At 30.2% G+C, this 27,057-nt stretch overlaps 5 protein-coding genes and 2 long non-coding RNA genes across 7 annotated transcripts; all 7 read left to right on the plus strand.

Annotated features, from left to right (window-relative positions):
• The first annotated feature begins 4,450 nt into the window (after window positions 1-4,450).
• LOC136782042 (uncharacterized) lies at window positions 4,451-5,614 on the plus strand. Its single transcript, XM_066741191.1, has 5 exons — window positions 4,451-4,627; window positions 4,698-4,817; window positions 4,950-5,067; window positions 5,135-5,399; window positions 5,458-5,614. Exons 1-5 carry the CDS (start codon window positions 4,451-4,453, stop codon window positions 5,612-5,614), a joined length of 837 nt encoding a protein of 278 aa, XP_066597288.1.
• A 1,515-nt stretch (window positions 5,615-7,129) lies between these two features.
• On the plus strand, window positions 7,130-9,661 carry LOC136782043 (uncharacterized). Its single transcript, XM_066741192.1, has 9 exons — window positions 7,130-7,192; window positions 7,255-7,374; window positions 7,436-7,553; window positions 7,773-8,037; window positions 8,292-8,411; window positions 8,482-8,587; window positions 8,677-8,786; window positions 8,857-8,989; window positions 9,470-9,661. The coding sequence occupies exons 1-9, from the start codon at window positions 7,151-7,153 to the stop codon at window positions 9,659-9,661; spliced, it is 1,206 nt and encodes a 401-aa protein (XP_066597289.1). The 5' UTR covers window positions 7,130-7,150.
• Window positions 9,662-10,754: 1,093 nt separating this feature from the next.
• Window positions 10,755-12,172, plus strand: LOC136782259 (odorant receptor coreceptor-like). Its single transcript, XM_066741567.1, has 6 exons — window positions 10,755-10,919; window positions 10,989-11,114; window positions 11,185-11,290; window positions 11,606-11,718; window positions 11,789-11,921; window positions 12,004-12,172. Exons 1-6 carry the CDS (start codon window positions 10,870-10,872, stop codon window positions 12,049-12,051), a joined length of 576 nt encoding a protein of 191 aa, XP_066597664.1. The 5' UTR covers window positions 10,755-10,869; the 3' UTR covers window positions 12,052-12,172.
• A 3,301-nt stretch (window positions 12,173-15,473) lies between these two features.
• Window positions 15,474-17,503, plus strand: LOC136782234 (odorant receptor 13a-like). Its single transcript, XM_066741512.1, has 9 exons — window positions 15,474-15,560; window positions 15,661-15,780; window positions 15,842-15,959; window positions 16,053-16,323; window positions 16,575-16,700; window positions 16,768-16,873; window positions 16,946-17,058; window positions 17,119-17,251; window positions 17,346-17,503. Exons 1-9 carry the CDS (start codon window positions 15,525-15,527, stop codon window positions 17,394-17,396), a joined length of 1,074 nt encoding a protein of 357 aa, XP_066597609.1. The 5' UTR covers window positions 15,474-15,524; the 3' UTR covers window positions 17,397-17,503.
• A 1,112-nt stretch (window positions 17,504-18,615) lies between these two features.
• Window positions 18,616-19,432, plus strand: LOC136781995 (uncharacterized). The gene is made up of 4 exons (XR_010824045.1): window positions 18,616-18,784; window positions 18,880-18,999; window positions 19,090-19,207; window positions 19,306-19,432. It is a non-coding gene; the product is annotated as an uncharacterized lncRNA (long non-coding RNA).
• Window positions 19,431-20,471, plus strand: LOC136781994 (uncharacterized). The gene is made up of 5 exons (XR_010824044.1): window positions 19,431-19,576; window positions 19,657-19,782; window positions 19,932-20,037; window positions 20,113-20,225; window positions 20,338-20,471. It is a non-coding gene; the product is annotated as an uncharacterized lncRNA (long non-coding RNA).
• Window positions 20,472-21,451: 980 nt separating this feature from the next.
• On the plus strand, window positions 21,452-23,662 carry LOC136781991 (odorant receptor 4-like). The gene is made up of 9 exons (XM_066741068.1): window positions 21,452-21,585; window positions 21,672-21,791; window positions 21,873-21,990; window positions 22,089-22,359; window positions 22,431-22,556; window positions 22,913-23,018; window positions 23,087-23,199; window positions 23,317-23,449; window positions 23,529-23,662. Exons 1-9 carry the CDS (start codon window positions 21,562-21,564, stop codon window positions 23,574-23,576), a joined length of 1,059 nt encoding a protein of 352 aa, XP_066597165.1. The 5' UTR covers window positions 21,452-21,561; the 3' UTR covers window positions 23,577-23,662.
• Window positions 23,663-27,057: the final 3,395 nt, after the last annotated feature.

The following is a 27,057-nucleotide window of genomic DNA, read 5'->3' on the forward strand; positions in this document are numbered from 1 at the left end:
ATCTTTTTGGAATGATTTATGTGTTAAGGTAAGCTTTGAATAATCCCCTAGCAAAGATCAGTTGATTTTACTTTTTAATAAAGCTCTTAGAATCTTTATACGAGGATTATTTGGGAGGAAGATTTCATTTAAAATTTCTTAGATATCGTCTGGAAAATGCCATACCTAAATCGAAACTTCATAATTTGTCGTGGATTCCTTGTGAAGAAGTTGACAAAGATTTTCGTGAATCCCTTCTCATTTGTATTCAACGACATCGTGAAGTTTTAAAGTTGGTATAATTGTAGAAAAAAATCCCATCACTCATCACTCTACTTTTTCATTATAATTAAGAGGGGTTTTATTTTTTCGAGGTTCACCGATATTGCGCAGGCTTATTATGGGCCTGTGTTTATTGTAATTATTATGGCGGTGCTTTTTGTAGTAAGCCCATCGCTTGCGCAATTTATGACTATCGAAGTGAGTATTGAATGCTGAAATTGAGTGGTTTGGCAAGAGTTAAAAAATAATTTAGTTTATCAACTTTGATTTAGCTGATGGACTATAAAGTGGTACTTCAGGTCATTTTGACAATTGCACTTTTGTTCGTCAATTGTTATCTTGGACAAATCATGATAGATCTGAGTTCTGGTATTTTGGATAAAGCGTGAGTTAAATTATTAAAATCTTCAAGGGATGACTTAATATTGACTTATATCACTTGTAGATACAATAGCTCGTGGTATCACTGCTCGCCGCATTTGCAAAAGCTTTTACTATTTGTCATGCGTCGTTGTGATAAAACTTGTCATATTGGATACTATGATATGTATATAGTGTCCTTTACATTTTTTCGAACAGTAAGACAGTTTTAAATAACAAAATTACTTTTTTATATAATTAAATTTTAATTATTATATAACTACTTTCAAGATGCTGCAGACTGGCATTTCCTACTGCATGGTCCTGAGAGAATTTCAATAGCGACATTGTTGTGTCTGACTACGTATATTCGTAATGCTTTACATAACAATGTTTCTTTATTATTATGTATATTTAATCAACAATTACAATTATTAATAATATTACACGTGCATTGATAGTCAGTATATCTTTGATTCCAATACACCTTTATACTTTCTACTGCTAAATTGGAACAGTTCACTTTTTTGTCATGACGTTTAAACAATTTTAATAAATGTTTAATTAGAGATGATGCAAAAGTTAAAGAAAATACATATGCCATTTTAGCCTTTAATAATCTCAGCAATAAAGTTTCTTTCTAATTAACAATTATATTAGCCATGTGTAACTCTCGCATTTGCCTGGATAAATTAAGTCTTAACGTAATTGAAGAGATACGAACATAGAAAGATGAAGAATATAGCAGAGCTCTCGTTGGAGATCGCAGAAAAAGTGAGAATTTGCAGAGCTATACGCATGTGCAAAATTGACATTTAAATGAAAAATATGACAAAGAATTCCACCGTAACTTTTTAAAAACTCATAGGAATAAGAGAACTGCTATATATAAAAATAGAATTTATTTCATTTTAACCATAGACAAAAGTTTCTCTAGTATAAAAGATTGCATATGATTTTAAGAGAAGTTAAAAATTGTACAATTTTTAAAGTAGATTACTATAGTATGGACGATTGATTATCTCTCATGGACGAAGAATTAATTAATTATTTCGAGCAATGCGAGACTTTTAAAGTTTAAATAGAGATTCGATACCCATTTAGTGTGACCGAGTAATTCTCTCAATAGTACAACGCGGAAGGTCTTTGCGACAGGTTAAAAAGTCTGGGGAATAGAGAAAAAAGAGTCAGAAGATGATTGGAGATGAAGAATCTACCCATCTTAAATTGGGTCGCATCCCAATGCGATTTTACAAATTAAATGAGATTCTTTGCACTTTGGCTGGCCAATGGCCTTTTCAAAGAAAAGAGATTCAATTTCTTATTATGTGTACTATTACTGTTTTTTCATTCCTGGCCTGTTGTATGCAGGTATGTTGGATATTTTTCATATATTCACTGCGAGTGAAAGTGTGATTAAGTTTTTTAACCTTTTTATTTCAAGACCCTCTATCTGATTGAAATTAAATTTGCAATTAAACAAGTTATGCAATATCTACCAATTGTGATTTCTCTTTATGCTATATTGACTGTGAATTTGTTATTATACTGGAAACGTAATGAAGTTGGTATATTGTAGATGGTACTGTTAAAATGTTTATTATTTAATTATTTATAATAATTATTGATTGTAGTGCAAAATTTTGTGGAAACTCGTATTGGACGATTGGGCTTCTGAGAGAACAATGGAAGAAACAATGATCAAAGAAAGTTTAGCTAAATTGGGTGATCTTATAACTAAAGCTTTAACAAGTAAGAGCTTTTTTCTTAATTTAATTCAAAGATTTAAAAGTTAATTGAAATTTTTTACAGTTACATTAGGAGTAGGAACTGTGATATTCGCAATCGTAACTTCGTTCTTGTCACAAATTTACGATATTATCGCACCTATAAATGGAACCCACCCACCAATGTTACCCTTTCCAGTTATTGCTATGTTTGACCATGAAGAATATTTTTTAATGTGTCTTATTTTTCAAGAAGTTTGTCTGATATTCGTTATGATATGTGCTATAGCTGCTCAGACATCTTTATGCATGTTTTCAATGCATCTTTTTGGAATGATTTATGTGTTAAGGTAAGCTTTGAATAATCCCCTAGCAAAGATCAGTTGATTTTACTTTTTAATAAAGCTCTTAGAATCTTTATACGAGGATTATTTGGGAGGAAGATTTCATTTAAAATTTCTTAGATATCGGCTGGAAAATGCCATACCTAAATCAAAACTTCATAATTTGTCGTGGATTCCTTGTGAAGAAGTTGATGAATATTTTCGTGAATCCCTTCTCATTTGTATTCAACGACATCGCGATGTTTTTAAGTTGGTATAGTCATGGAAATAATCCTATCACTCTACTTTTTTATCATAATTTAGAGGGTTTTATTTTTTCGAGGTTCACTGATAATCTGCAGGCATATTTCGGACCTGTGTTTATTGTAATAATTATGGCGGTGCTTTTTGTAGTAAGCCCATCTCTTGCGCAATTTATGACTGTAGAAGTGAGTATTGAACGTTGAAATCGAGTGGTTTGGCATGAATTAAAAATTAATTTAGTTTGTCTACTTTGATGTAGCTGATGGACTATAAAGTGGTACTCCAGGTTGTTTTGACAATTTCGTTTTTGTTCGTCAATTGTTACCTCGGACAAACTTTGATAGATCTGAGTTCTGGTATTTTGGAAAAAGCGTGAGTTAAATTATTAACATATTCAAGGTCTGACTGAATCTTGACTTATATCACTTGTAGGTACAATAGCTCGTGGTATCACTGTTCGCCGCATTTGCAAAAGCTTTTACTACTTATCATGCGTCGTTCTGATAAACCTTGTCACATTGGATACTATGATATATATATAGTGTCCTTTATATTTTTTCGAACGGTAAGACAGTAGTGTTAGATAAAAAAATTACTTTTTTATATAATTAAATTTTAATTATTAACTACTTTCAAGATGCTGCAGACTGGCATTTCGTACTGCATGTTCCTCAGAGAATTTCAATAGCAACATTGTTGAGTTTGCTTGCGTATATGTTTAATGTATTACACATAACAAATTTTCTTTATTATTATGTATATTTAATCAACAATTACAATTATTAATAATAATGCACGTGCATTGATAATCGGTATATATTTGATTTCAACTCACCTTTATATTTTCTACTGCTAAATTAGAACAGTTCACTTTTGTGTCATGATGTTTAAACAATTTTAATAAATATTTTATTAGAGACGATGCAAAAGTTAAAAAAATGTATATACCAATTTAGCCTTTAGTAATCTCACCAATAAAGTTCTTTTTTAATTAACAATTATATTAGCCGTGTGTAACTCTCGTATGTGCCAGGATAAATTTGGTCTTAACGTAATTGAAGAAATACGAACATATAGGAAGACGAAGAATATAGCAGAGCTCTCGTTGGAGGTCGTAGAAAAAGTGAGAATTTGCAGAGATATACGCATGTGTCAAATTGACATTTAAATGAAAAATACGCCAGAACGATATTCTACCGTAACTCTTTAAATATTCATTGGAATAAGAGAAAAGCTACATATGAAAGTATGGTTTATTTCATTTTAAAGAGAGACAAAAGTTTTTTTGCTAGGAAAAATAGGATTTTAAGAGAATTTTACATTTGTACAATTATTATACTGGATTATTATGGTAGAGGCGATCGATTGTTTCTCATGGACAAAGAATTAATTAATTATCCAGCAGGAGTTTGATTCCCAAGTTTAAATGGAGAAGCAAAAGTCTCCTGGTGGAATCGAATGTTTTTCTCAGTAGTACAACTTTGCTGATCCGACACTGAAGATTAGAGCCTAAAAATGGTTTTTGATGAAAAACCTGTGCATCTTAAATTTGGTATCGTCCCAAAACATTTTTACAAATTAAATGAGATCCTCTGTTGTTTGGCTGGTAAATGGCCTTACCAAAGAACATCCACTAGATTCCTTATTAATGCGTTAACTAACATTATGTTATTCCTTGCCTCAATAATGCAGGTATGTTAAATATTTGTAAAATTAGTTCCGAGTGAAAATAAAACAGCTTTTTTATTGACGTAATTTACAGATCATTTATTTGTTTGAAACCAATTTTTCAATCGAAGAACTGTTTCAAGGGATACCAGTTCTGGTTGTTTTAGTTTTACTTTTTTTTATCAACATCTTATTTTTCGTGAATGCAAATGAAGTTAGTATATTGTGAATATTCTAATAAAATATCTTTAATAAGCTTAATAATTATCAAAGTGTTTACTGTCGATTTATAACATTATTTTTTCAAGTTTTTTTTTAAGAGTTTAAGAATTAAACTGATTTATAGGCCAGGGTTTTGTGGGAGATCATAGCAGATGATTGGGCTTCTGAGAGAACAATAGAAGAAACGAGGATCAAGGAAAGTTTAGCCAGATTGAGTCATCTCATAACTAAAGCTTTGACATGTGAGAGAATTTTTTTCTTCTTTCCATTTCATTTCTAGGTTTAACAATAACTTGAAATTAATTGTAGTTTCGTTGGGAATAGGAACTGTGCTATTCTTAATGGCCTCTTCGTTTTTGTCACAAATTTACGACATTATTCAACCTATAAATGGAACCCACCCACTTATGTTACCTTTTCCAGTTATTTCTTTGTTTGACCATGAAGAATATTTTTTAGTCAGTCTTATTTTTCAAGAATCTACTTTAATATTGAGTATGATAAGTGCTATGGCTGGTCAGACATCTCTATGCATACACATATTACATCTTTATGGAATGTTCTATGTCATTGGGTAATTATGCTTTGAATTGTACTAGATTTAACAAAATTTTAATTGTTTATTCATATAGATATCGTTTGGAAAATGCAATACCAAAATCGAAACTTCACAATTTATCATGGATTCCTTGCCAAGAGGTTGATAAAGATTTTCGTGAATCCATTTTTCTCTGTATTCATCGACACCGTGCTGCTTTCAAGTTGGTGCTATTATATAGAAATCTATGATTTACCTCATTCATTCATCAGAATTTAGAGAATTTAATTTTTTTGAGGTTCACCGATGCTTTGCAAGCTTATTATGGACCTGTATTTATTTTAATTATTTTGGGGATTCTTCTTGTATTAAGTCCATTGCTCGTATTGTCTATGAATAAAGAAGTGAGTTATAAAATTGGTAATTTATTGGTTTCTGACAAGAGGAAAATATCAATTAATATTAATATTAATTATTTAGCTTTTAGACTATAAAGTCGTGGTGTCGATCTTTCTGGTATTTTCATTTTTATTCATTAATTGTTACTTGGGACAAATTTTAATAGATCTTAGTTCGAATATTTTGGAAAAAGCGTGAGTTAAATGATTGACATCTTCAAGGGATGACCGAATATTGACTTATATCACTTACAGATACGACAGTTCGTGGTATCACTGCTCGCCGCACTTGCAAAAGCTTTTACTACTTATTATGCGACGTTGTGATAAACCTTGTCACATTGGGTACTACGACATGTATATAGTGTCCTTGTTGTTTTTTAGATCGGTAAGAGAATTTTAATTAAAAATTCTTCTTTAATTGTTTTTAATTTTAATTCTCGTCTATTTTCAAGATACTACAAACTGGCATTTCTTACTGCATGTTCCTCAGAAAATTCCAATAGCAACTTTGCTTAACATGTTCAAAACGCAGACTGCATCATATAAAATAAGTTTTATTATTATTGTATAAATTTAATCAACAATTATGAATACTAACAATACTACACGTGCATCATACCAATCACTTCATTTTCAACTTCGACAAACCCTTATACCTTCTCTCCAATACCAAGTTAGTATTCAACATTTCATTGTTTCATCCCATTTAATTCACTCATCTTTATGCAACACAATTATATTATTCTTATGAAAATTCGAGATAAGTCTAGTTAACCGAGCAGTCGAGCTGGTACTGCTAATATCGAGAAAGTTGAGCTACGCTTGCGCAGTGAAATAATTAAAAATTAATTCACCAAGGTAAAACGATGCACGTGAAATTTCACTTATTCATCAGCTATTAGTCTGATAAATTCGAGAAAATATTGTGTTGCGAGGCCAAACATATACGGATCTACATAATATTTCCTTCTCTCATTCATAGTTTTAAGAATAAAAAAAAAAAAAAAAATAAGAAAAACCATCGTCAAGTATAGCAATTGAATATTCAGTTTATTCTCCTCGAGATCAATTATCTTATGAAAAGTTTTTCCAGCCAATTTTCTATCAACAGGAATTCCTGGAAAACTTTGTAGTGACACTCCCAGAGGCTTTCAGGTTCAAGTTAAATAGGCTTCGAAGGTTCAAATGGATCATTAATAATTGATCCTTCAAAGTTTTAGTGGAGGGGATGATACCTTGGTAAGAATATTCGCGATAGTTGCTGTCCATCAATCGAACGCCATGGATACGTTCCCTATACATTTCTATAAACTGAATATATATCTTTTGGCTTCTGTTGGTCATTGGCCATTCACAGACTGGGTCTACACACAATTTTTTCTCAAAATGATCGTTGCCATTCTGTTTCTCACTTCTATGTTAGTAGAGGTACTTATATCTCGTCGTTTAAAAAATTTTTAACAAAATTTTACTCCAGTAATTTTTTCCAGTTTGGTTTTTATATCGAGAATAAATTTAAAATTAATGTTTTGGTCGAATCACTGCCAGTTTTCATGTCCATGTCGTGTCTTTTCTTCATGGGTATCACCTTTAATATTCAATCTGATTTGGTAAGCAAACACTACAATTTTTTCAACTCACATATATATACAAAATTTCATCTGAATTCAGTTTGAAGATTTGTGGCAAATGATGCAAGATGATTGGGCTGAAGAGAGACGTGAGGAGGAGACGAAAATAAAAAATGATTATGCAGAGACTGGTTTACTAATGGCTAAGAGTTTAGCTGGTGACTATTAATTATCTATAAATAATTAGTTTAATCCTTATTCTCTTCAGGATCAATTTAGTGCAATTAAAAAAATATGTTTTATATCGAAAAGTGAATTTTCTATAAATTTTAATCGAAATCCAAATTGAACATTCGAATAAAAAATTAAGAATTATAGACAAATTCAGTTTATAATATGGAGTTTAATAAATTCTAATAATTAATTATAATTATCAGGGCTCGCCCTATCAGGTGTGGTGATATTTGTAACAGTGACACCATTTTTGGCGGAAATTCTGGACTATTTTAAACCACTCAACGAGTCTCGTTCACCACTACTGCCATTTCCAGCAATCGAGGTTTTCCAAATGGATGGAGTGTTTTATCAAACTTTAATCGTCGAAGAGATAACGACGTTCGTGTGCATAACGTACGGTGTAGCTTTCACTTGTATAGCCAGCACTCATTGCATGCATGCTAATGGAATGTTTGCTGTCATTGGGTAAGAAAAATTAACGTTTGAATTAACACAACGTAGACTGGTCACGAGTAAACTCGTATTTTCATGGTCACACGTTCTAAACTTGCTGGTAGAAGCGAGAAAATTTTTTGACAATTATTTTCCAGACAATAAATAATTTTTCATTGCAAAAATTCTTCGTTTGCTGAAAATAATTGTTGATACAATTTTCCAAAGTGTTAATGAAGATAATAATAAAAATAACAAAGCAAATAAAAAATAAGACAATTTCGTAGGTATAGATTGGAAAATTTGTTACCTGAAAATTTGCGTTACTCAACGGATTATAATTTGGTCAGTGAAAATTGTCGAAAATCATTGGTGGTTTGCATCAAACGTCATCAACTTGCTTTGCAGTTGGTATATCTATACTATGATTTTAAAAAATTCTGCAACTTAAGAGACTCAATTAATTTTCCTTTCAAGATTTATGTCTCTGGTGGATGAATATTACGGACCAGCTGTTGCTATATACGTTATAGGTTCTATTTTTATGGTCAGTCCAACACTCACCATGCTTGCTGATACCAAGGTACCTCGTAGAATCACCTAATTATTTCGACATTAAACTTTATGAATTTAATTAATTAATCCCCACTTCTTTATTTCATTACTGTACAGTTTCATTATATGGCAGTTGTGCAGATTCTAATTATCGTTGGTTTCTTGTACATGATTAGCTATCTCGGGCAGAAGGTCATAGATATGAGCAGCGAGCTCTCACAAAAAGCGTGAGTTACGTGAAATCTGTAAAAAAAATTGTAATTAATAAAAAATACTTTTTAAATGACAAAATTTCAGATATTTGGGTGATTGGAGCCGTGGTGCTCCACACGTGCAAAGATTAATAATGCATATTTTAAGACGAAGCGAGAAATATTCTTCGATTAATGCTTTAAGCTTGTTTACTTTATCTTTTGATTTTTTTCGGATGGTAAGTGAGCGTTTCTGCACGATATCGAAAGAGGAGAACGATGGATGCATTTTTTTCTGCTCAATTTTTTCCTAATTTATCGCTCCAGCGTCCGTATCCGGTAATCCCCTACCCCCTCCCTCCCACCCCTTTTATGCTATAAAAACCTTAAGTTTACAATGGCTCGTTTATGAGTTTTTTTTATTCAAGATTATGCAGACTGGCTTCTCGTATTTTATGGTACTCCGTGAGTTCCGATAAGAGATAAAAGTCGTTCCTGTAACTCGTAGTAAGTACCGAGCCTCGATGGCTTTTTTCTCGCGCACTCTCGTAAATATTAATAATTGTTAGGTATTTTTTATGTGTTCTGATCAATAAACACTGTAGACTTAGCTGTTGATGGATTATTAAAAAAATTGTGCCTCGTACATATTATATGATAATTCTGATTAATTTACATAGTGATTTAAATAATTTGGAAATGAAGAAACTTCTTTTTAGCTTTTGCTCATGCTCGAATACCGACTGATCCACAGTGATTGGAATAATTTGGGTCTGACGAAACACTCGAGCTTACGTTCGTACTGGACATGTACACTGATCAATAAACACTGTATAGACTCAGATATTACTCGAAGATTAAAGGATTCTTGCTTCGTCCATTTTAAGACAATTTTAATATTCAGTGATTGAAATAATTCAGTCATGAAGAGAATCGTTGAATCTTTGCTCATGTTCTGGCTATTAAATATTAATCCCTCGAATAGAGACTAGAAACGTGCGTGTTTTTTAATTTATACAATCACGAGAGGGAAAAAGCTTTATTGTATTCCTCGAACACTGTCAGCCCAATTTTAAGCTTCGCTACTTTATTTTCTATCTACTGCAAGGTGAGAGGAAAATAAAGAAAAATAGTTCATTAATATGCGTCCAATTATTAATGGGGAGGGTGGGGTTGGGGGGGGGGGGTGTAATTTTTCACTCTTAAAAGAATATTGTACAAGGAAAAGCTTCGTGCAAAATGAATGAGAGAAATGCAGAAGGGGTATAAGTCACGAGTGAGAAAACTCACAGTCTTTCTTGGTCATCGAAGCAGGATGGATCAGAATTACTTTCCTATGAAATACTACAGACTAAACATTTTTCTTTTCATACTGGTCGGTCAGTGGCCCTACAGTGGCATCAGTGAAATTAAAATTTTAACCAAATCAGCATATATCGTCAACTTTATACTCGTAGCCCTCTACAACGTGTGTTGAAATATTCCTCGAGATATCATTAAAAATTGCAAAAAATTTTAACTACTCATTCCTGCAGGGGTATCTCGTTATCGAAAAGAAATTTGAAATGAAAGCATTCTGCGAAGGAATGCCAGTATTTGTCATTGGTTTGGCTCTCCTGTTAATGGCCATCTCTTTTCATTCGAAAATTAATCAAGTATGTGATAGTTTGTTGAGAATAAAATTAGATTAATTAATAATTTTAAATTAATTATATGTTATTTACAGTTTGAGGATCTGTGGAATCGAATGGCACAGGATTGGGCTTTGGAAATGTTGAAAGAGGAACATGATATTAGGGAGGACAGTGCAAAAAGTGGTTGTTTTGTAACTAAAGTTATGATAGGTGTGAACATTTTTCTTTAAAGCTCAGAACGAACAGTATTGTAATGGAGAATTTTTGTAGCTGTATTGGGAACTGGAGCAATATTATTCGTAATTGGTACTTCGAATTCGCCATGGATTCTCGATTTAATAATGCCAGGAAACGAAAGTCATTTGCCAATTATCCCTTTTCCTGTTAGTTCTCTCATCGACACAGAACATTATTTTTATCACTTATTGGTCTTTCAAGAAGCCTCTGTATTGGTGTGTGGCCTTTTCTCGTTAGCCAATCATAGTATGTTGTTTGTATTCATGCATCATTCCTATGGAATGTTTAGAGCATTGAGGTAATTAATTTTGTTATTTATGTATTTTTTTGATGTTAAAAATTTTTTAATTGTTACTATTTCTCTTAGCTATCATTTACAGCATTTAATGCCAATCCATTTATTGAATTCTGAGGATGTTTCTTGGAGTACTATGGAGAAAATTTCGTATGACTCGATTGTTATGTGTGTCAAACGTCATAATAGTGCAATCGAGTAAGATGGAAAATTTTTAATTATTAGCATAGTGAGCTTTTTTTTCGTAATTAAAAAATATTTTTTGAAGATTCGCCACTTTGATAGAATCGTATTATCAGCCTGCTTTCACTGTGAGTCTTGTAACAGCGGTTTTGGTTTTGAGTCCTTCGCTATATCAGCTTGTTACTGCGAATGTGAGTAATTATCAGTTGTATTAAATGTGTAATCATTAAATTGGTGAATTAAATTAGGGAGGAAAGCTGCTCCCTTCCATAGTCGTACATTCCTGTAATTACTTTAAGAAGCCCCTATTTTTTGGTTCAACTAGGAAACAAAAATTGTTACAATACTTGACAAAAAACTAACAATACCCTCCAATTCAAATGTAAAATAAATGATTAATTTCAACCCAAAATTCATAAGGTTAGAATTATTTTTCTGTTTCAAAATTATAACGCCCCCTTAATTAAAAATTATAAATTTAACTAATTAAAACCACTGTTATCCAGTTTTCGGATTACATAGCATGTGTGCAGCTTCTGGTAGTAGTGATTTATTTTTTTATAATCAGTTATTACGGCCAAAAACTAATAAATTACAGTGGAGAAATTTTGAAAATAGCGTGAGTCGCATTCTGCAAAGATTTCTCATAAAATTAATATTGCTTATTGAGAAACTATACATATTTTCAGATATTGCACAGATTGGTACTGTTATAGTCCACGTGTAAGAAGGGTACTTATTTTAATAATAAGAAGGTGCGATAAACCGTCTTACATAAGTGCCTACAAATTGTACACTTTATCCTTCGATTGTTTTCGTATGGTGAGTAAGCCACAAAGTAATGAAAAACTGCAAAATTTGGCTATATATTTCTTTAGTAGATAAAACACCATTATTATTTAAGGTAATGCAGGCTGGGTTATCATTTTCCATGCTACTTCGAGAAATTTAATAATTCTACAATACAAAATTTTCCATTATTCTTTTATCACGACTCTTTACAATTCAAATAATTAAACACTCGAGAATTTCAGTCTATCGATATCAGTGATTTTTAACGAAACTTACCTCGATTTTCCAGCAATTCGAGCAACAACTAATTAAGAAATATTATTATAAAATTTCTTCAAGTATATACTGTATATATAGAGTGCACACTTAAATTTGCTTTCATATCTGATCCGAACGAAAGCTGAGAGAGAAATGAGAGTGTCGCATGCGCAAAAAAGCACGAGGAGCTCGAGTGATACTTTAATAATTCAGTGGAAAAACGTAGCATTAAGGAGACTCGGTTGTCAAATAATAAGAAAATAATTGTGAAGAAAAATAAAACATTTAGCAGCCTAGAAATTCTCTATTTTTTTTTGAATTACATTACCATGAATCAGCTGCTTTCCCTCTCAATTTTACACTGTTATTTTTCAGTATCAATATTAGAATTTTTAGAATGGTGGAGAGAATTTGTTAGATAAATAAATGATAAGGGGAAAACTGATAGAAGGGCACGAGCTGAATTTAGTTGGAGAGTGGAGAAGGTCGAGTTTCAATAAGCATCTTCCTCGATACTTCGTGCTAAATGGATTTTCCACAGAACAAATACTATAAATCTACTCAAGTTTTATTTTCTTTCTTGGGTTTATGGCCTTATAACGAACCACGCTCCAATTTAAAACGTAAATATGTCATAATTTTCATGATGATGTATGGACTTCCTATACAGGTATTCTTCTTGTTTATAAATAAAATAATTTTTGTTAAAGTATATACATATATATATATATACAAGTATTTAGCATATTTTTGAAATATCAACAGTCTGATAATCGTAACGACATTGACAACAATACTAGTGTGTTTGAAATCACTGATTAAACAATTTTGGTTTTGGCAAAAATTAAATATTTTTCATTAAAGATTGCAGCAATTATATTATCGAACTTTGACCCGGTTCTTAGTTTTGAAATTTTGCCCGTTTTAATTGGAAGTTGTTCAATGGCAATAGTGGGTGTTAATCTTTATCGTCAGGTGCCTTTGGTAATTTATCATTTATTAATTTGCTGAGAAATTTTGTTATATACATTTTTAAGTGTTCGATATTTAGTTTGATCAGTTGTGGAGATTACTCGTGTCAGACTGGTTGTCGGAGAGAACGAAGGAGGAAACCAAATTAAAAGAAGGATTTGCAAGAATTTTTATGTTAATAGCAAATATTCTTGTTGGTAAATATTGAATATAAAGATTTTAATATTAAAATTTGATCTTACAAAATTTCTTTCCATTTTTTCAGTCTTATTTATAGTGGGATTATTAATTGCCTTTCTCATATTTACATTTCTATCACAAATTTTGGACTTTGTTGATCCTAAAAACGAAACTCGATTGAGTTTTTATCCAACTGCAGAAACGGATTTTTTGGATACCGAAGATCACAAATATTATTATCCACATATGATTCGTCTTTTTGCAACAGTATCAGTTTTTTTTTTTTTTGGTTTAGCCACTTTTCTTGGAGTGTTTCTCATTAGCATCCATGTATTCGGAATGTTTGAAGTTTTGAAGTAAGGTTTATAAGAAGTGAAAGTTTAAAGTTATAAAAATTGATTTAAATTTGAGTCTGAAAAATAAATTATTTTTGCCATTCATAGTTGTGGTTTGGAGAATTCAATACCTAGTGATAAATTGAATTTGGATATTAATAAAATTAAAGAAATGGATGCTATATACAAACGATCTCTTCTTCTAAGTTTTCAACGACATCAAAATGCTATACAGTTAGTTCAATAATTAATTAAAATTAATTATTTAAGAAAACAAAAATCTAATAAATTAAATACTTATTATATTTTTTTAAGGTTTGCTAATCTCTTGCAAGAATATTATTCTTCTACTTTTACAATTTTCTTGACTGGAGTGCTGTTTACTGTAATTTTTACTTTTTATCAGTTAACTGATTCTGCAGTAAGTAAAATAACGTTTTGATATTTTTTTAAGAAAATATCGAATGATTCTACTGAATATATATATATATATACATATTATAGCTTATACAATACAAAACGATCATACAATTTGTTTTTTCGATATCATTGCTACTAGTAGCTAGCCTAATTGGACAGAGGATTACAGATCTGAGCTCTGAAGTGGGACAAAAAGCGTGAGCAAATGAATTATTGTATAAAATGGATAATCTCAAGCTGTTTTAATCACCAGTGAAAATCATTTCCAGTTACAATGGTCATTGGTATTACAGCTCACCAAAAATTCAAAACTTACTGATAATGATGATTCGAAGGTGCGACTCACCATGTAAAATAGCAGCTTATAATTTTTTTTCTGCTTCCTTGGATTGTTTTCGATTAGTAAGTATTAAAAATGGGTGAATTGAAAAATTTGCAGCATACATTTTCTTATAAGAAATATACTACTGCTTCGAGATTTTATAAAATTACTTTTCGAGATACTATACAGAATTTCTCTCTCTCTCTCTCTCTCTCTCTCTCTCTCTCTCTCTCTTGATAATTATCCCTTATCTCACTGTAACAAAATAAAACACACATACACATCACTTTATTTAGGTGTTGCAGACAGGATTTTCTTATTGCATGGCCATGAAAAATATGCATTAATTCTTCGATTGGATTTAGTAAAATATTGTAGAAATTATCACCAGATCGTAAAGTAGGACTCTATAAAAAATCATGATCCAAAAAATATTGTGCAAGTATCACAGATTATTGTACCTTTTTTAAAACACTTTTTATCGCTTGATTAATTTCTAGCACGATATTTCAGAATTAACATTATTGCTTGATTCAAAAAATATTATATATATACACAAATAAATCAATGCACCTGTGTTACATTAAAAGAAGCAAACTCCAAGCAATAAAGTATACAAGCGTGGATTTTCATGATTGACGGTCGAAAGTCCAAAGAGAAATGACTCTGAATGTGAAAAAGCCAGGGGGTGATTTGCGCATGTGCGAACAAAACGTGAGAGAACCTCGTGTTATGGTAATTTAATTAATTATGAAGTCCGTGCAATTTGTAAAAGGTCTTAAATTGTCAAGTATTAAAAATAATAAAGTATCTATTTCTTTGAAACTGCTCTGCTATCTTCTCTTTTCTTAAGAGAAAAAATGTGAAAATTCTCTCTATGAAAATTTTACCAGCATTTTATGTTTCATGTGTGATAAATGAATAATGACCAGGGGTGGTTGGGGATGAATTCAATTAGTGCTATACATATATATGTATATAAAAGTTGTAAAAATATTCTAAAGGAAGTCATAGCTTTTCAAAGGTTCACGAGGAATGGATCTTCTAGAAAATCATTATTTCAAGCCTATGAAAATTTTACTCTCTTATTTTGCATTGTGGCCTCACGATGGACAAAATTACAATTACACACGTAAATATTTCATAATGTTCATGTTAGTGCAAGGATTACCCCTTCAGGTGGTAGTTTTTATTAAATTAATTTTTTTGTGCTAATTATTATATATTCTAGTAAATAATATTTTTTAATTTCTATTTACACTAAACACGTTTTATTGTCAAGCTTATAACTATCGTAAAGGCAGATTTTGAAAGAAATGTGACTTTTGAAACTTTGCCAGTTTTTGTTGCCACTTTAACTACGACTGGTATCAGTTTTATTGCTTATAGCAAAATGCCTTTGGTAAATTTTACTTCGTTGTTGATAAAATGTTGTTAAATGTTTATAATAATTGGAAATATAGTTTAAACAGATATGGAGACATGTACTCTTAGATTGGGCTACTGAGAGAACCGAAGAGGAAAATAAAATCAAAGAGGACTATGCTCGAAAATCATTGGTGTTCGTATATTTTATACTTGGTAATATATTTTGGAAAGTTTTATTTTTTATTTCAATTATTTTACTAAACAAGAGTATTAATCGTGGTTTATATTATTTTAATATTTTTCAAGTGGCAATGATGATTGTCCTGTGTATTGTTTGCATCGTATTAATATTTCTCTCGCAAATATTGGACGTTTTGCATCCTTTAAACGAAACACGATCACATATTTATCCAACTCCAGATATGAAAATGTTGGATAACGAGGATCAGAAATATTTTTATCCAAACATGTTCAGGCTCATTGTAACATGTGTTATTTATATGTTTCTTGGTGAAACCATTTTTATATCATTCATCTGTTTGGTTACTCAAACTTATGGAATGTTTGAAATTTTAAAGTAAGTTCTACTGATAAAATCTTAATCTATAATTATTTGAATATACCTTAGTGTATTCAGTACTTTTTTTATTGATTATTATACGAACACCGCTACTCACAAAACTTTACTATATATTAAACATAAATTAATAAATATATTGGAAAAAAACAAATGTTTAAATTTTTATTTCAAGAATTCTATTGATTTCTGCATTATGTATATCATTTTTGTCAGCAACTTTACATGTATACAAATTATATCATTGATAGCTATCGATTGGAAAATGCAATATCGAGCAACAGATTGACTCTGGATATTTCCAAGACTAAATATATGGATGCAATTTATAAACGATCACTTTCTATTTGTTTACAACGTCATCATAATGTTTTAGAGTTAGTATAAAAAAATTGCATTAATTTGATCGAGTAATAGTACTAATTTCATGAATATTTTCCAAAGGTTTGCAGATTTAATGCATAAATATTATTCCCCTATTTTTACATTAACTTTAACAGGAGTACTCTTCACTTTTGTTCTTACTTTTTATCAGCTGGCTAATCAAAAAGTAAGCATAATACTCGTTTCACTTATGACACAGACAATTCTTGGAAAATAAAAAAAAAATTGTCTTTTTTAGCTCCTACAGTTCAAAACAATAATTCAATTTCTTCTTACGATCTTTCTCTTATTTTTCGCCTGTTTGAGTGGCCAGAAGCTTGTAGATCTGAGCAGCGAAGTGGGAGAAAAAGCGTGAGCATCCAAAATGTAACAATTAAAATATTTCAAGAAATGTAACATAAAAATATTCAGATACAACGGGCAATGGTATTACTGTTCTCCAAAGGTTCGAAAATTGATAATATTAATAATGAGAAGAGGCAATATACCATGCAGAATCGATGGTTACAATTTGTTTGTTGCATCCTTGGATTGTTTTCTCAGAGTGAGTAATTATTTATCAATTCATTTTGTATATATTAAAAATCAAGAAAATCTATAAACAAGCAAGAGGAAAAAATTGTTATTTAATTCTTCAGGTTTTGCAGACAAGCTTTTCGTACTGCATGGCAATGAAAAATATTTCCTAGATAAAATTTTATTTCATTTAAAAATGTAATATTATAAAAATCGTCACGACACTCGAGAGCATTTAGCACTAAGCTGTAGCTCTATTTTTGTTTAAGCATATATAACGTTATTACTATTCGAATAATATAAAAGTAATTTTCGCCTTACGTAAGTACATCATTGAGATCATTCTAAAAACATTTTGCTTTTTAAATAAATTTCAGTGATCCAATTTGTGTTTTCTATGAAATTGGTACGAGTAATGACAAACCTTTAAAATAAAGCTTGATATTTTATTTATCATGCAAAAAAATATTTAATTTATATTAATATGACATTACTTAAAAATAGAAAAAGCTGACTTTTCAAAGTTTTAATTAAGTTTTCTTAATAGAATAAGTACGCTGCTTTTCACTAATTAGTGTGCTCCAAGTATAACAAACGATCGAAAAATAACTTTGCTGCTGTGATTTACACACAGGAAATGAGCCACATTAAAAAACACCCAATACAATTTTTTATTCCAAAAAGTGAATAATTTTTAATAAATTAAAAAACAACTTACCGATTTATTACCATTTTGACTCTTTATCGAGTTTAACGTTACATTCTCCTCGAGATACAATGTAAACACTAATTTAATTAATTTATTAAATTAAATAATGCATCGTGGATATATTAGCTCCATTAATTATAAATTTTTGATTGCATTATTATTGCTCAATGATTATTGATCGATATAGTTTCAGCGCCCACTGATTAATTGAATAATCGTTGATAACAAACTGATAGTTTCTTTGACCATTAAAGTAAAAATGTATAGCTATACATCAGCATGGACTGAAGGTCCAAAGAGAAATGACTGGGAATGAAAAAGTTGGGGTAATTTTCGCATGCGCGAGGAAAAAGAGGGAAAAATTCGTGTTGTAGTGTTTTAATGATTTATAAAGTCTCTAAAATATTAACGCTTTTAAATAGTCAGTAAACGAAGAAAAAATAGTCCTCTATTTTACATACAAAAGAGGTTTGTTTCTCTGAACAATCACTCTGTATTTTTTCCATTTAATCTGTAATGCTTCTCTTGGTGTTTTTACAATTTTTATCAGCCTTGTACATTCCATGCGAAAATGGCATAATGTTTCATATTAGATAAATAATTAATGACGAAGGGGTGGAAAATAAGAAAAAGTTAGAGGAACGAGACTGATTCAGTCAAGGATGTAAAGATTCGATGGACACTAAAGTTTTTCATGATTAGTTCAACATGGATTTTCCACAAAGTAAATATTTCAGGTCTACTAAAACTGTTCTCTCTTTATTTGGATTGTGGCCTTATGATGAAACACGTTCAAAAATTATTCGTAAATATATCGTAATGTTCATTATGATACAAGCATTACCTCTTCAGGTGGTAGTTTTTTATATTTACTACTATATTACACATATATTCATGTAATTCATTTTTTGTGTGTGTCAATAATATTATAGTGTTTTATGATTAAGATTGCAGCTATTGTATTGACAGATTTCGATGCAAATGTAACCTTTGACATTTTGCCAGTTTTTTGCGTTTGTTTCTGGTTGGTGTGTATTGGTTTTTATGTTTATAACAATACAACTATGGTGAGTCATTACCTACTTCATTAATAATTAAAAAAAAGAAGATATTGATCCTAATTATCTTTGGTATTTCACTTATTGAAAAAAAAATAGTTTCAAAAAATTTGGAATCAACTTGTATTAGATTGGCTAACAGAGAGAATGGATGAAGAGACAAAAATCAAGGAGAGGAATGCTCGATTAGCAATGCTATTTATAAATTTTGTACTTGGTAAACAATTATAATACACTGATTTTAATTTATTTTAAAAATCAGTTGTACACTAAAATCATTAACACTCGTTGTAAATCGATGATTTGCATTTTCAGCTGTAATGATAGTGGGGATATTTTTGTATATCGTTTCATCTACATTTCTATCACAAATTCTGGACTTTGTCAATCCTTTAAACGAAACTCGTTTACATATTTATCCACTCGCAGAGGCAGCCTTGCTGGATACCAAGGATCAGAAATATTTTTATTTAAATATATTTCGCTTTCATTTAACGTTGATCGTTACTTTTATGTTTGGACTTACGAATTGTATAAGTCTGATTACCATTGCTTCGCATACCTTTGGTATGTTTCAAGTTTTGAAGTAAGTTTCACATCAAAGTTTATTAAAATAAATGAAGTTTAAGCTATAGTGTAATGGATTATAATTATTTTATCGACAAGTTACCGTTTGGAGAATGCAATACCACGTGAGAAATTGAGCCTTGATATTTCGAAATCGAAAGAAATGGATGCAATATATAAACAGTCACTTTATTTGAGTCTTCTACGTCACAGGAGTGCTATAGAGTTAGTAATTGAATTTAAAAACAATTAGCCCCTATATCAATTATAAATCTACATACAGCATAAGATTTCATATTTTGATTGCACTTAAAATAACGTAGCTTTATTTCTCTTCCAATTATAAATGAATCATTCCAATATTGATTTTGTAGTTTTGCAAATCGTTTTCGAAAGTATTTCTCACCTCTATTTACAATCAGTTTGACTGGAATACTCTTCACCATTATTCTATCTTTTTACCAATTGGCAGATTCTCGAGTAAGTGATATGTTTTCTTTTCTACTCTATAAGAATTAAACAATTTGACAATATTTTTGCATTTTGAATTTTTAGTATCTTAGGGTCAATACAATATTCCAGATTGTAATTTCCATATGTTTTCTATTTATGACCAGTTTGCTTGGGCAAAGACTCATAGATTTGAGCAGTCAAGTGGGGCAAAAAGCGTGAGTTGTAAATATTTCATAATAAAAATAAAAAAGAATTATGAAACAATCATGCTCATACACCACCAGCGATAAATAATACGTATTTGTAAAGAGAAAAAATAAAATTCAGTTACAGTGGTGAATGGTATTATTCTTCGTCAAGAATTCAAAAAATGATCATTTTGATAATGAGAAGATGTGACTCACCGTGTAAAGTTGACGCTTACAATTTATTTGTTGCATCTTTGGAGTGTTTTGTCTCGGTGAATAAATATTCTTTGCTTAATAATTTTCAGATGAAAAGACACAAATAATTAAAACAGTCTACAATTAATTGTTTAGGTGATACAATTGAGCTTTTCATACTGCATGGGTATGAAAAATATTTCTTAGATAAAAATTACAGCATTTTATTTTATTCGGACCAAAGAATATTGAAAAATGGCGTCAGAATACTTGCATATGCAGTGAAAATAGTAATTTTTCCAAGATCACACATTACTCGACTGGTTTTATTATCACAGGTGTTTTTTCAAATTTATTATTAGTGTATACAATTGTTCTCAGATGTAGCGCACACGAATAATTATATTTCTTTCAATTAATTATTTATTCAGGTTATAAAATTGTTATTGCATTCACTGATCAGTAGTATATATAGCAACATTTGAAAATGAAAATATGTATATATATCTATCAATATAAAAAATAATGAATATATCGTACTTTGAAAAAATTATTTGACACCAGTATAAAATTGTAGATCTCGATGAGTGATGATCGAAAGTCTGAAGAGAAATGACTGTAAGTGTAAATATAGAGAAGAGGATTTTCGCATGCGCGAAGAAAAAACAGTAAAATTCGAGTCGTGTCTTTTCACTTAACACAAAACTGTGAAATATTAATGCTTATAAATTATCAGATAAAACGAAAGAGAAAATTCTCAATGTTCTGCAGTAGGATGCTTATATATCTTTGGAACAATAATGTATTTCTCTTTAAATAGTGAAATGATTGATACAGAGTATAAGAGCCCACTGTAATACTTTTCTCTAGATGTTTTAAAATTTGTATGAGTTTTATGTACCTTCGATGAGAGATGGTATAATGTTTGGAATTAAACTAATGATTAATGAGGAAGGGGATGTGGATATCAAAGGGGGAAATAAAGAAGAGTGATTCACTTGAAAAACCAAGTGATTCGATGTAGATAAACGTTTCCTATGATTTGTGCAAGATGGATTTTCCACAAAGTAAATATTTCAGGTCTAATAAAATTTTACTCTCTCTCTTTGGATTGTGGCCTTATGATAAACGTTTCACTGTGATACGTAAATACATCGTAGTTTTTATTATGATACAAGCATTACCTCTTCAGGTAGTAGCCTTTAATATTCACTATTATATACTACACATATTCCTATAATTTGTGTGTCAATAATATCACAGTGTTTTATAATTAAGATTGCAGCTATTGTATTGGCAGATTTCGATGCAAATGTGTGCTTTAACATTTTGCCAGTTTTGTTTTGTTGTCTCACAACGATTTTAGGTTCCTTCTACCTCTACAACAATATAAATTTGGTAAAATATTGCCATGTTTGTTAATTATATTTAGAGAAATTAATATTAATTTTGGTATTCATTTGTAACCCAAAAACACAGTTTCAAGAGATTTGGAGTCGACTTGTGTCAGATTGGCTTACAGAGAGAAACGTAGAAGAGACGAAAATTAAGGAGAAAAATGCTCGATTCGTTATGCGTTTTATAAATTTAATAATTGGTAAATTAATTGTCATATACTGATTGTTTTCATTTGTGTTTCCAAAGAGTTACACTAATCATTCAGGCTCGATGTAAAATATTGATTTTTATTTGCAGCTGTAATGATAGTGGGCATAATTATGTATGTCATTACATTTACCTTTCTATCGCAAATTCTGGACTTTGTCATTCCGTTAAACGAAACTCGTTTACATATTTATCCGCTCGCAGAGGTAGCCTTGTTGGATACCAAGGATCAGAAATATTTTTATCTAAATATATTCCAATTTCATATAACCATGATAGTATATATTTTGTTTGGTCTTACCAACTTTTTAAACAGTTTCACCATTTCTACACAAATTTCTGGAATGTTTGAAGTTTTGAAGTAAGATTCATTAAATTTTATTGAATTGAATTTTAAGCTAGTCTAATGGATTATAATTGTTTTATCGACAGTTATCGTTTGGAGAATACAATACCATGTGAAAAATTGAGCTTTGACATTTCGAGAAGAAAGGAAATGGACGCGTTGTACGAAAAGTCCCTTCGTTTGAGCTTTCGACGTCACCAAAGTGTTATAGAGTTAGTATTGAACTAAGGAGTATATTTTCAAACTTATTTAAATCCAAAATTGTGTGTAGTCTTAGAAATTTATATTTTTTATATCTAAACGTTTGAAAAAAAATGTTTTAGCGAACAGAATTGATGATATTTTGTGTAATGATGTTTTTTTTAGTAGTATCGTACATGGGGGAAATCTTTGAAAATTTTATAAAGAGTGAAATAAAATAAATTATTATGGATATATGAGTGATATGGTATAGATAAGACATTTTGGAAACAAGGTCTTCAATTAAAAAATTTATGTGTACCATATGCAAAATTTCGCATCTGCTTCTTTCAATTAAAAATTACTAATTTAAATATTAATTTTTGAGGTTTGGAAATCTCGCACGACAATATATGATTCCTCTTTTTACAATGAGTTTGACTGCAATACTCTTAACTACTATTCTATCATTGTACCAGCTGACAGATTCTAAAGTAAGTAAAAATTCTTTTCGTTCTGAACGTCGAAATCTTTAAGAAAATTGTTACGTTTAATTTTTTAGTTATCAAAAATAAATCCGATAGTCCAGTTGGTTATCTCAATTTCTTTTATATTCATCATCTGTTCGATTGGCCAAAAAATAATAGACCTCAGCAGCCTAGTAGGACAAAAAGTGTGAGCAATAATGGCATTACATAATTATAACAAAAATAAACAGTTATGAAACTAATAACCAGCAGTATATACGTACGTTAAACTTCTCTAAAAAAAATAAACAATATTAAAATATAGTTACAGCGGTGAGTGGTATTATTGTTCTCCAAGGATTCAGAAAATGATCATCTTAATCATGAGAAGGTGTGACTCACCCTGTAAATTTGATGCTTACAACATATTTGTCGCATCTTTGGAATGTTTTCTCACAGTAAATAACATTTTTTTGCATAATTGATTTCAATTAAAAAAACACAAATAATTAAAACAGTTTTCAATTACCTGTTTAGGTGATGCAGGCGAGCTTCTCATACTGTATGGCCATGAAAAATTTTTGATAGACGAAAATAATAATTAGTAATTGGTAGATTAATTAGAAGTATTGTAGTTTAGCATGGAGCAAATATAGAATTCTCAAAGATCACTTTTCTCAACTGATTTAAAATTCATAATTTGTATGATTCCTCTAATAAATGAAAAGACGAAGTTAATAATAATTTATCGAATGAATGGATTTTCGAAATATTTTTAGCACCTAATAGAATAATTACTGCATTCACTGATTAAGCAAAAAAAGTTTGAAAATAAAGAGGACAATATCAATACAGCCAACTATAATTTCATTGCACTATAACAAGAAAATTTAAATTGAATGATAGTTTAGGTCCCCATCAGTGACAGTCGAAAGTTCAAAGAGAAATGACGGCGAATGAAAATTGTCGGGATGATTTTCGCATGCGCGAATAAAAATAGAGAGAGCCTAGAGATTTCTCATTTTAATAGTTCGTGTCGAGTCATGAAATATTAAAAGGAAAAATAAGCACGTATGACAAAACGTCTTGGTGTCTTTCTTTTTATTAAAAATAAATTCTATGGATTATCTCTGTTTGATTTTTTTTTAATTTTGATGTGAAAGCGTCATATTTCGTGTTAAATAAATTAATTGTATTGAAATGGGGGGAATGACGTAAGTCCTGAAGAAGGCTGATTCGTCTGGAGACATAAGATGATCCTGCGTATAGAAGAAGCTTTCCAATGGTTCGCACGAAATGGGATATATACAAAGTAAATACTTTTGGTCTACTAGAACTTTACTCTCACTTTCTGGATTGTGGCCTGGTAACAAAGGACGTTCCAGTTTAATAATTGAATATATCATAATGTTCGTTATGATGTCTGGATTACCTATAGAGGTATCATTATGTTATTGTTTCAACTACATTCGTGTGTAATTAATTTCTATGACAATCATATTATATTAATTTTAAAATTAAGATTGCAGCTATTGTTTTGTCAGATTTTGATGTGTCTGTGTGCTTTGACGTTACGCCAATGTTGCTAGTATCCCTGGCCTTGACTATCATTGGTTTTATAGTTTATAGCAAGAGGCCCTTGGTAAGCTCTTCATTTGAAGATTATTTTTAAAGAAATATTATAGCTTTATGGAGAGACAATGATTTCTTGAAAATATAGTTTAATGAGATTTGGAGACAAGTAGAAATAGATTGGGCTTTGGAAAGAACCGAAGAAGAGACGAAAATTAAAATTAAACATGCTCGTGTTGCAATGGTAACAACGAATTCTATTTTAGGTAAAAAAATTGGAAATATTAAAGTTAAAAAGGAGTCACTTGAAAATAGTTTTTCAGTGTACAATTACACAGATAATTATAGAAATTTTTGAAGTTTATAAAAAAGTAATTTCACACATTATGAAACACTGTTCTGAAAATAATGTTTTTTTTTCAGGTATGATTATAATTGGAGCAATAATTTATTTTTTAGTATTTACATTTCTATCGGAAATCTTGGACTTTATTGCTCCTTTGAACGAAACTCGAATGCATATTTATCCATTTGTAGAAGCCAAATTGCTGGATACAAAGGATCAGAAATATTTTTACTTAAATATAATTCGACTTAATGTAACGATAACCATTTATGCCTTGTTCAGTCTTTCCAACTCATTTGCAGTCATCTCCATTATTTCACAAATTTATGGAATGTTTGACGTTTTGAAGTAAGTTTTTGAACAATTAAAAATAATTCTTTTTCCTTAAATTTTTAAAATTAAATATTATGTTTCTTTTTTATTAACGATGAGGTCGTTAAATAAATCTAGAAAAATCTATTACATGTATAACTGATTAGAATTTATTTCATCAACAGTCATCGTTTGGAGAATGCGATACCACGTGACAAATTAAAATTGGATATTTCAAAAATTAAAGAAATGGATGCAATATATAAACAATCTCTTTTTCTGAGTTTTCGACGTCACAACAATGCTTTGGAGTTAGTATAATGCATAATTTCAATCAAAAATTTTTATTGAACGAGATTACTAATAACAATATTATTTCCAAGGTTTGCAAATCTTTTTCAACAATATTATTCTACCCTTTTTGCAATATGGTTGTGTGCCACACTGTTCATCATAGCTCTTACTTTTTACCAATTGACAGATTCTAAAGCAAGTAAAAGGTTCTTTTCATTTCGAGCATCGAATTTTTTAATAATATTGTTGCATTTTTAGTTGCAAAAATTTAATCCTATATTTCAATTGGTTTTATCGATCTCATTGTTATATATAATTAGTTGGTTTGGTCAAAGACTTATAGACGTTAGCAGCCAAGTGGGACTGAAAGCGTGAGCATATAATAGGAAGATAATAAGAATAGAATAATTAAAAAAAAATAAATAAATTTCATATGAACTCTGATAAAAAAATTCAGATACAACAGCCACTGGTATTATTGTTCACCAAGTGTTCAGAAATTTGTATTATTAATAATCAGGAGAAGCGAGACCCCCTGTAAAGTTAACGCTTATAACATATACGTTGCATCTCTGGAATGTTTCCTCACAGTGAGTAAGCACTAATTCTAATTAACTAGAATCTACTAAATTAATTAAACAATCCTCGATTATCTATTTAGGTTCTGCAGGCAAGCTTCTCGTACTGCATGGCTTGGAAAAATATTTCATAAAAACTCGAGCACACGATTTAGTCAGAAATATTGTAGAAACAATCACCACATTCTTCAGTTTGCAGCAAACAATTTTACACTTTTTTTAATGCTTTTTATCTCGATAAAACTTTATATATACGATTGCTTAAATTTGCAAATATAATAAGAATCTACCATGTGTTTCTGGCAGAAATTTTAGATGGTTTTAATTTACAGTTTTACACGAGTGAAAGAGTTCATCGATCGTCCCCTATCAGCTGTCCACTTTATTCCACTTCTGCCATTATTGATTTCTCTTAACCAGGTTTAACTCATTAAATTGGCTTTTCTTTGGAATAATTATTGAATTGTGTAAATTATTTTCACAAAACAGTGATTAGCAAAGGGAGAAATTATCACAAGAAAAATTAACTATATTCTAAGAAAATTCTAATAGAAGATTACTTACTTTTATTTGCTCCATTTTGATGAATCATTTGATAGATCATTGATAATTATTCTCATTTATAATCCTGTAATTATTTAACTATAGGTATCTTTTTTTTCATTTGATTTTAAATCGATTTGAAAATAATCGATTTCACTCTCGTTTTATTTTATTTCATAGCCAAATTGTAATAGACGTTCGTTTGTTCGTACCCTTGTAGCTAAAGACATCTGCACGTAAAGAAAGTAAAAGGTAAAATAAGTGTGCACATCTACGATAAAGAAACAAAATTAAAATTTTATTCAACGCATTATTATGGAGCATACCGAAGTGAAATTTTATCGTTACGCTATTAAATTTTATATTGGCAGTCTTACCTGTTGCCTCGTGGTTTTTCTTGATTTTTTAAGAGTCTGCAAAA

Source organism: Prorops nasuta, unplaced genomic scaffold, assembly GCF_024137725.1.
Source record: "Prorops nasuta isolate Cenicafe-Biocafe unplaced genomic scaffold, Cenicafe_Pnas_1.2 PNAS00025, whole genome shotgun sequence".
NCBI lineage: Eukaryota > Metazoa > Arthropoda > Insecta > Hymenoptera > Bethylidae > Prorops > Prorops nasuta.

Excerpts from the sequence above, each read along its gene's own strand:
- LOC136782042 (XM_066741191.1), top strand. The coding sequence starts at position 4,451 with ATGGTTTTTGATGAAAAACCTGTGCATCTTAAATTTGGTATCGTCCCA. Across the intron at positions 4,628-4,697 it reads TCCTTGCCTCAATAATGCAG|ATCATTTATTTGTTTGAAAC; the intron begins GTATGTTAAATA and ends CGTAATTTACAG. Across the intron at positions 4,818-4,949 it reads TTTTCGTGAATGCAAATGAA|GCCAGGGTTTTGTGGGAGAT; the intron begins GTTAGTATATTG and ends ACTGATTTATAG.
- LOC136782259 (XM_066741567.1), top strand. The coding sequence starts at position 10,870 with ATGTTGTTTGTATTCATGCATCATTCCTATGGAATGTTTAGAGCATTG. Across the intron at positions 11,115-11,184 it reads CGTCATAATAGTGCAATCGA|ATTCGCCACTTTGATAGAAT; the intron begins GTAAGATGGAAA and ends TATTTTTTGAAG. Across the intron at positions 11,719-11,788 it reads GGAGAAATTTTGAAAATAGC|ATATTGCACAGATTGGTACT; the intron begins GTGAGTCGCATT and ends ACATATTTTCAG.
- LOC136782043 (XM_066741192.1), top strand. The coding sequence starts at position 7,151 with ATGATCGTTGCCATTCTGTTTCTCACTTCTATGTTAGTAGAG. Across the intron at positions 8,412-8,481 it reads CGTCATCAACTTGCTTTGCA|ATTTATGTCTCTGGTGGATG; the intron begins GTTGGTATATCT and ends TTTCCTTTCAAG. Across the intron at positions 8,588-8,676 it reads CCATGCTTGCTGATACCAAG|TTTCATTATATGGCAGTTGT; the intron begins GTACCTCGTAGA and ends ATTACTGTACAG.
- LOC136782234 (XM_066741512.1), top strand. The coding sequence starts at position 15,525 with ATGTTCATGTTAGTGCAAGGATTACCCCTTCAGGTG. Across the intron at positions 15,561-15,660 it reads AAGGATTACCCCTTCAGGTG|CTTATAACTATCGTAAAGGC; the intron begins GTAGTTTTTATT and ends TTTATTGTCAAG. Across the intron at positions 15,960-16,052 it reads GTTCGTATATTTTATACTTG|TGGCAATGATGATTGTCCTG; the intron begins GTAATATATTTT and ends ATATTTTTCAAG.
- LOC136781991 (XM_066741068.1), top strand. The coding sequence starts at position 21,562 with ATGATACAAGCATTACCTCTTCAG. Across the intron at positions 21,792-21,872 it reads TCTACAACAATATAAATTTG|TTTCAAGAGATTTGGAGTCG; the intron begins GTAAAATATTGC and ends CCAAAAACACAG. Across the intron at positions 22,360-22,430 it reads GGAATGTTTGAAGTTTTGAA|TTATCGTTTGGAGAATACAA; the intron begins GTAAGATTCATT and ends TTTTATCGACAG.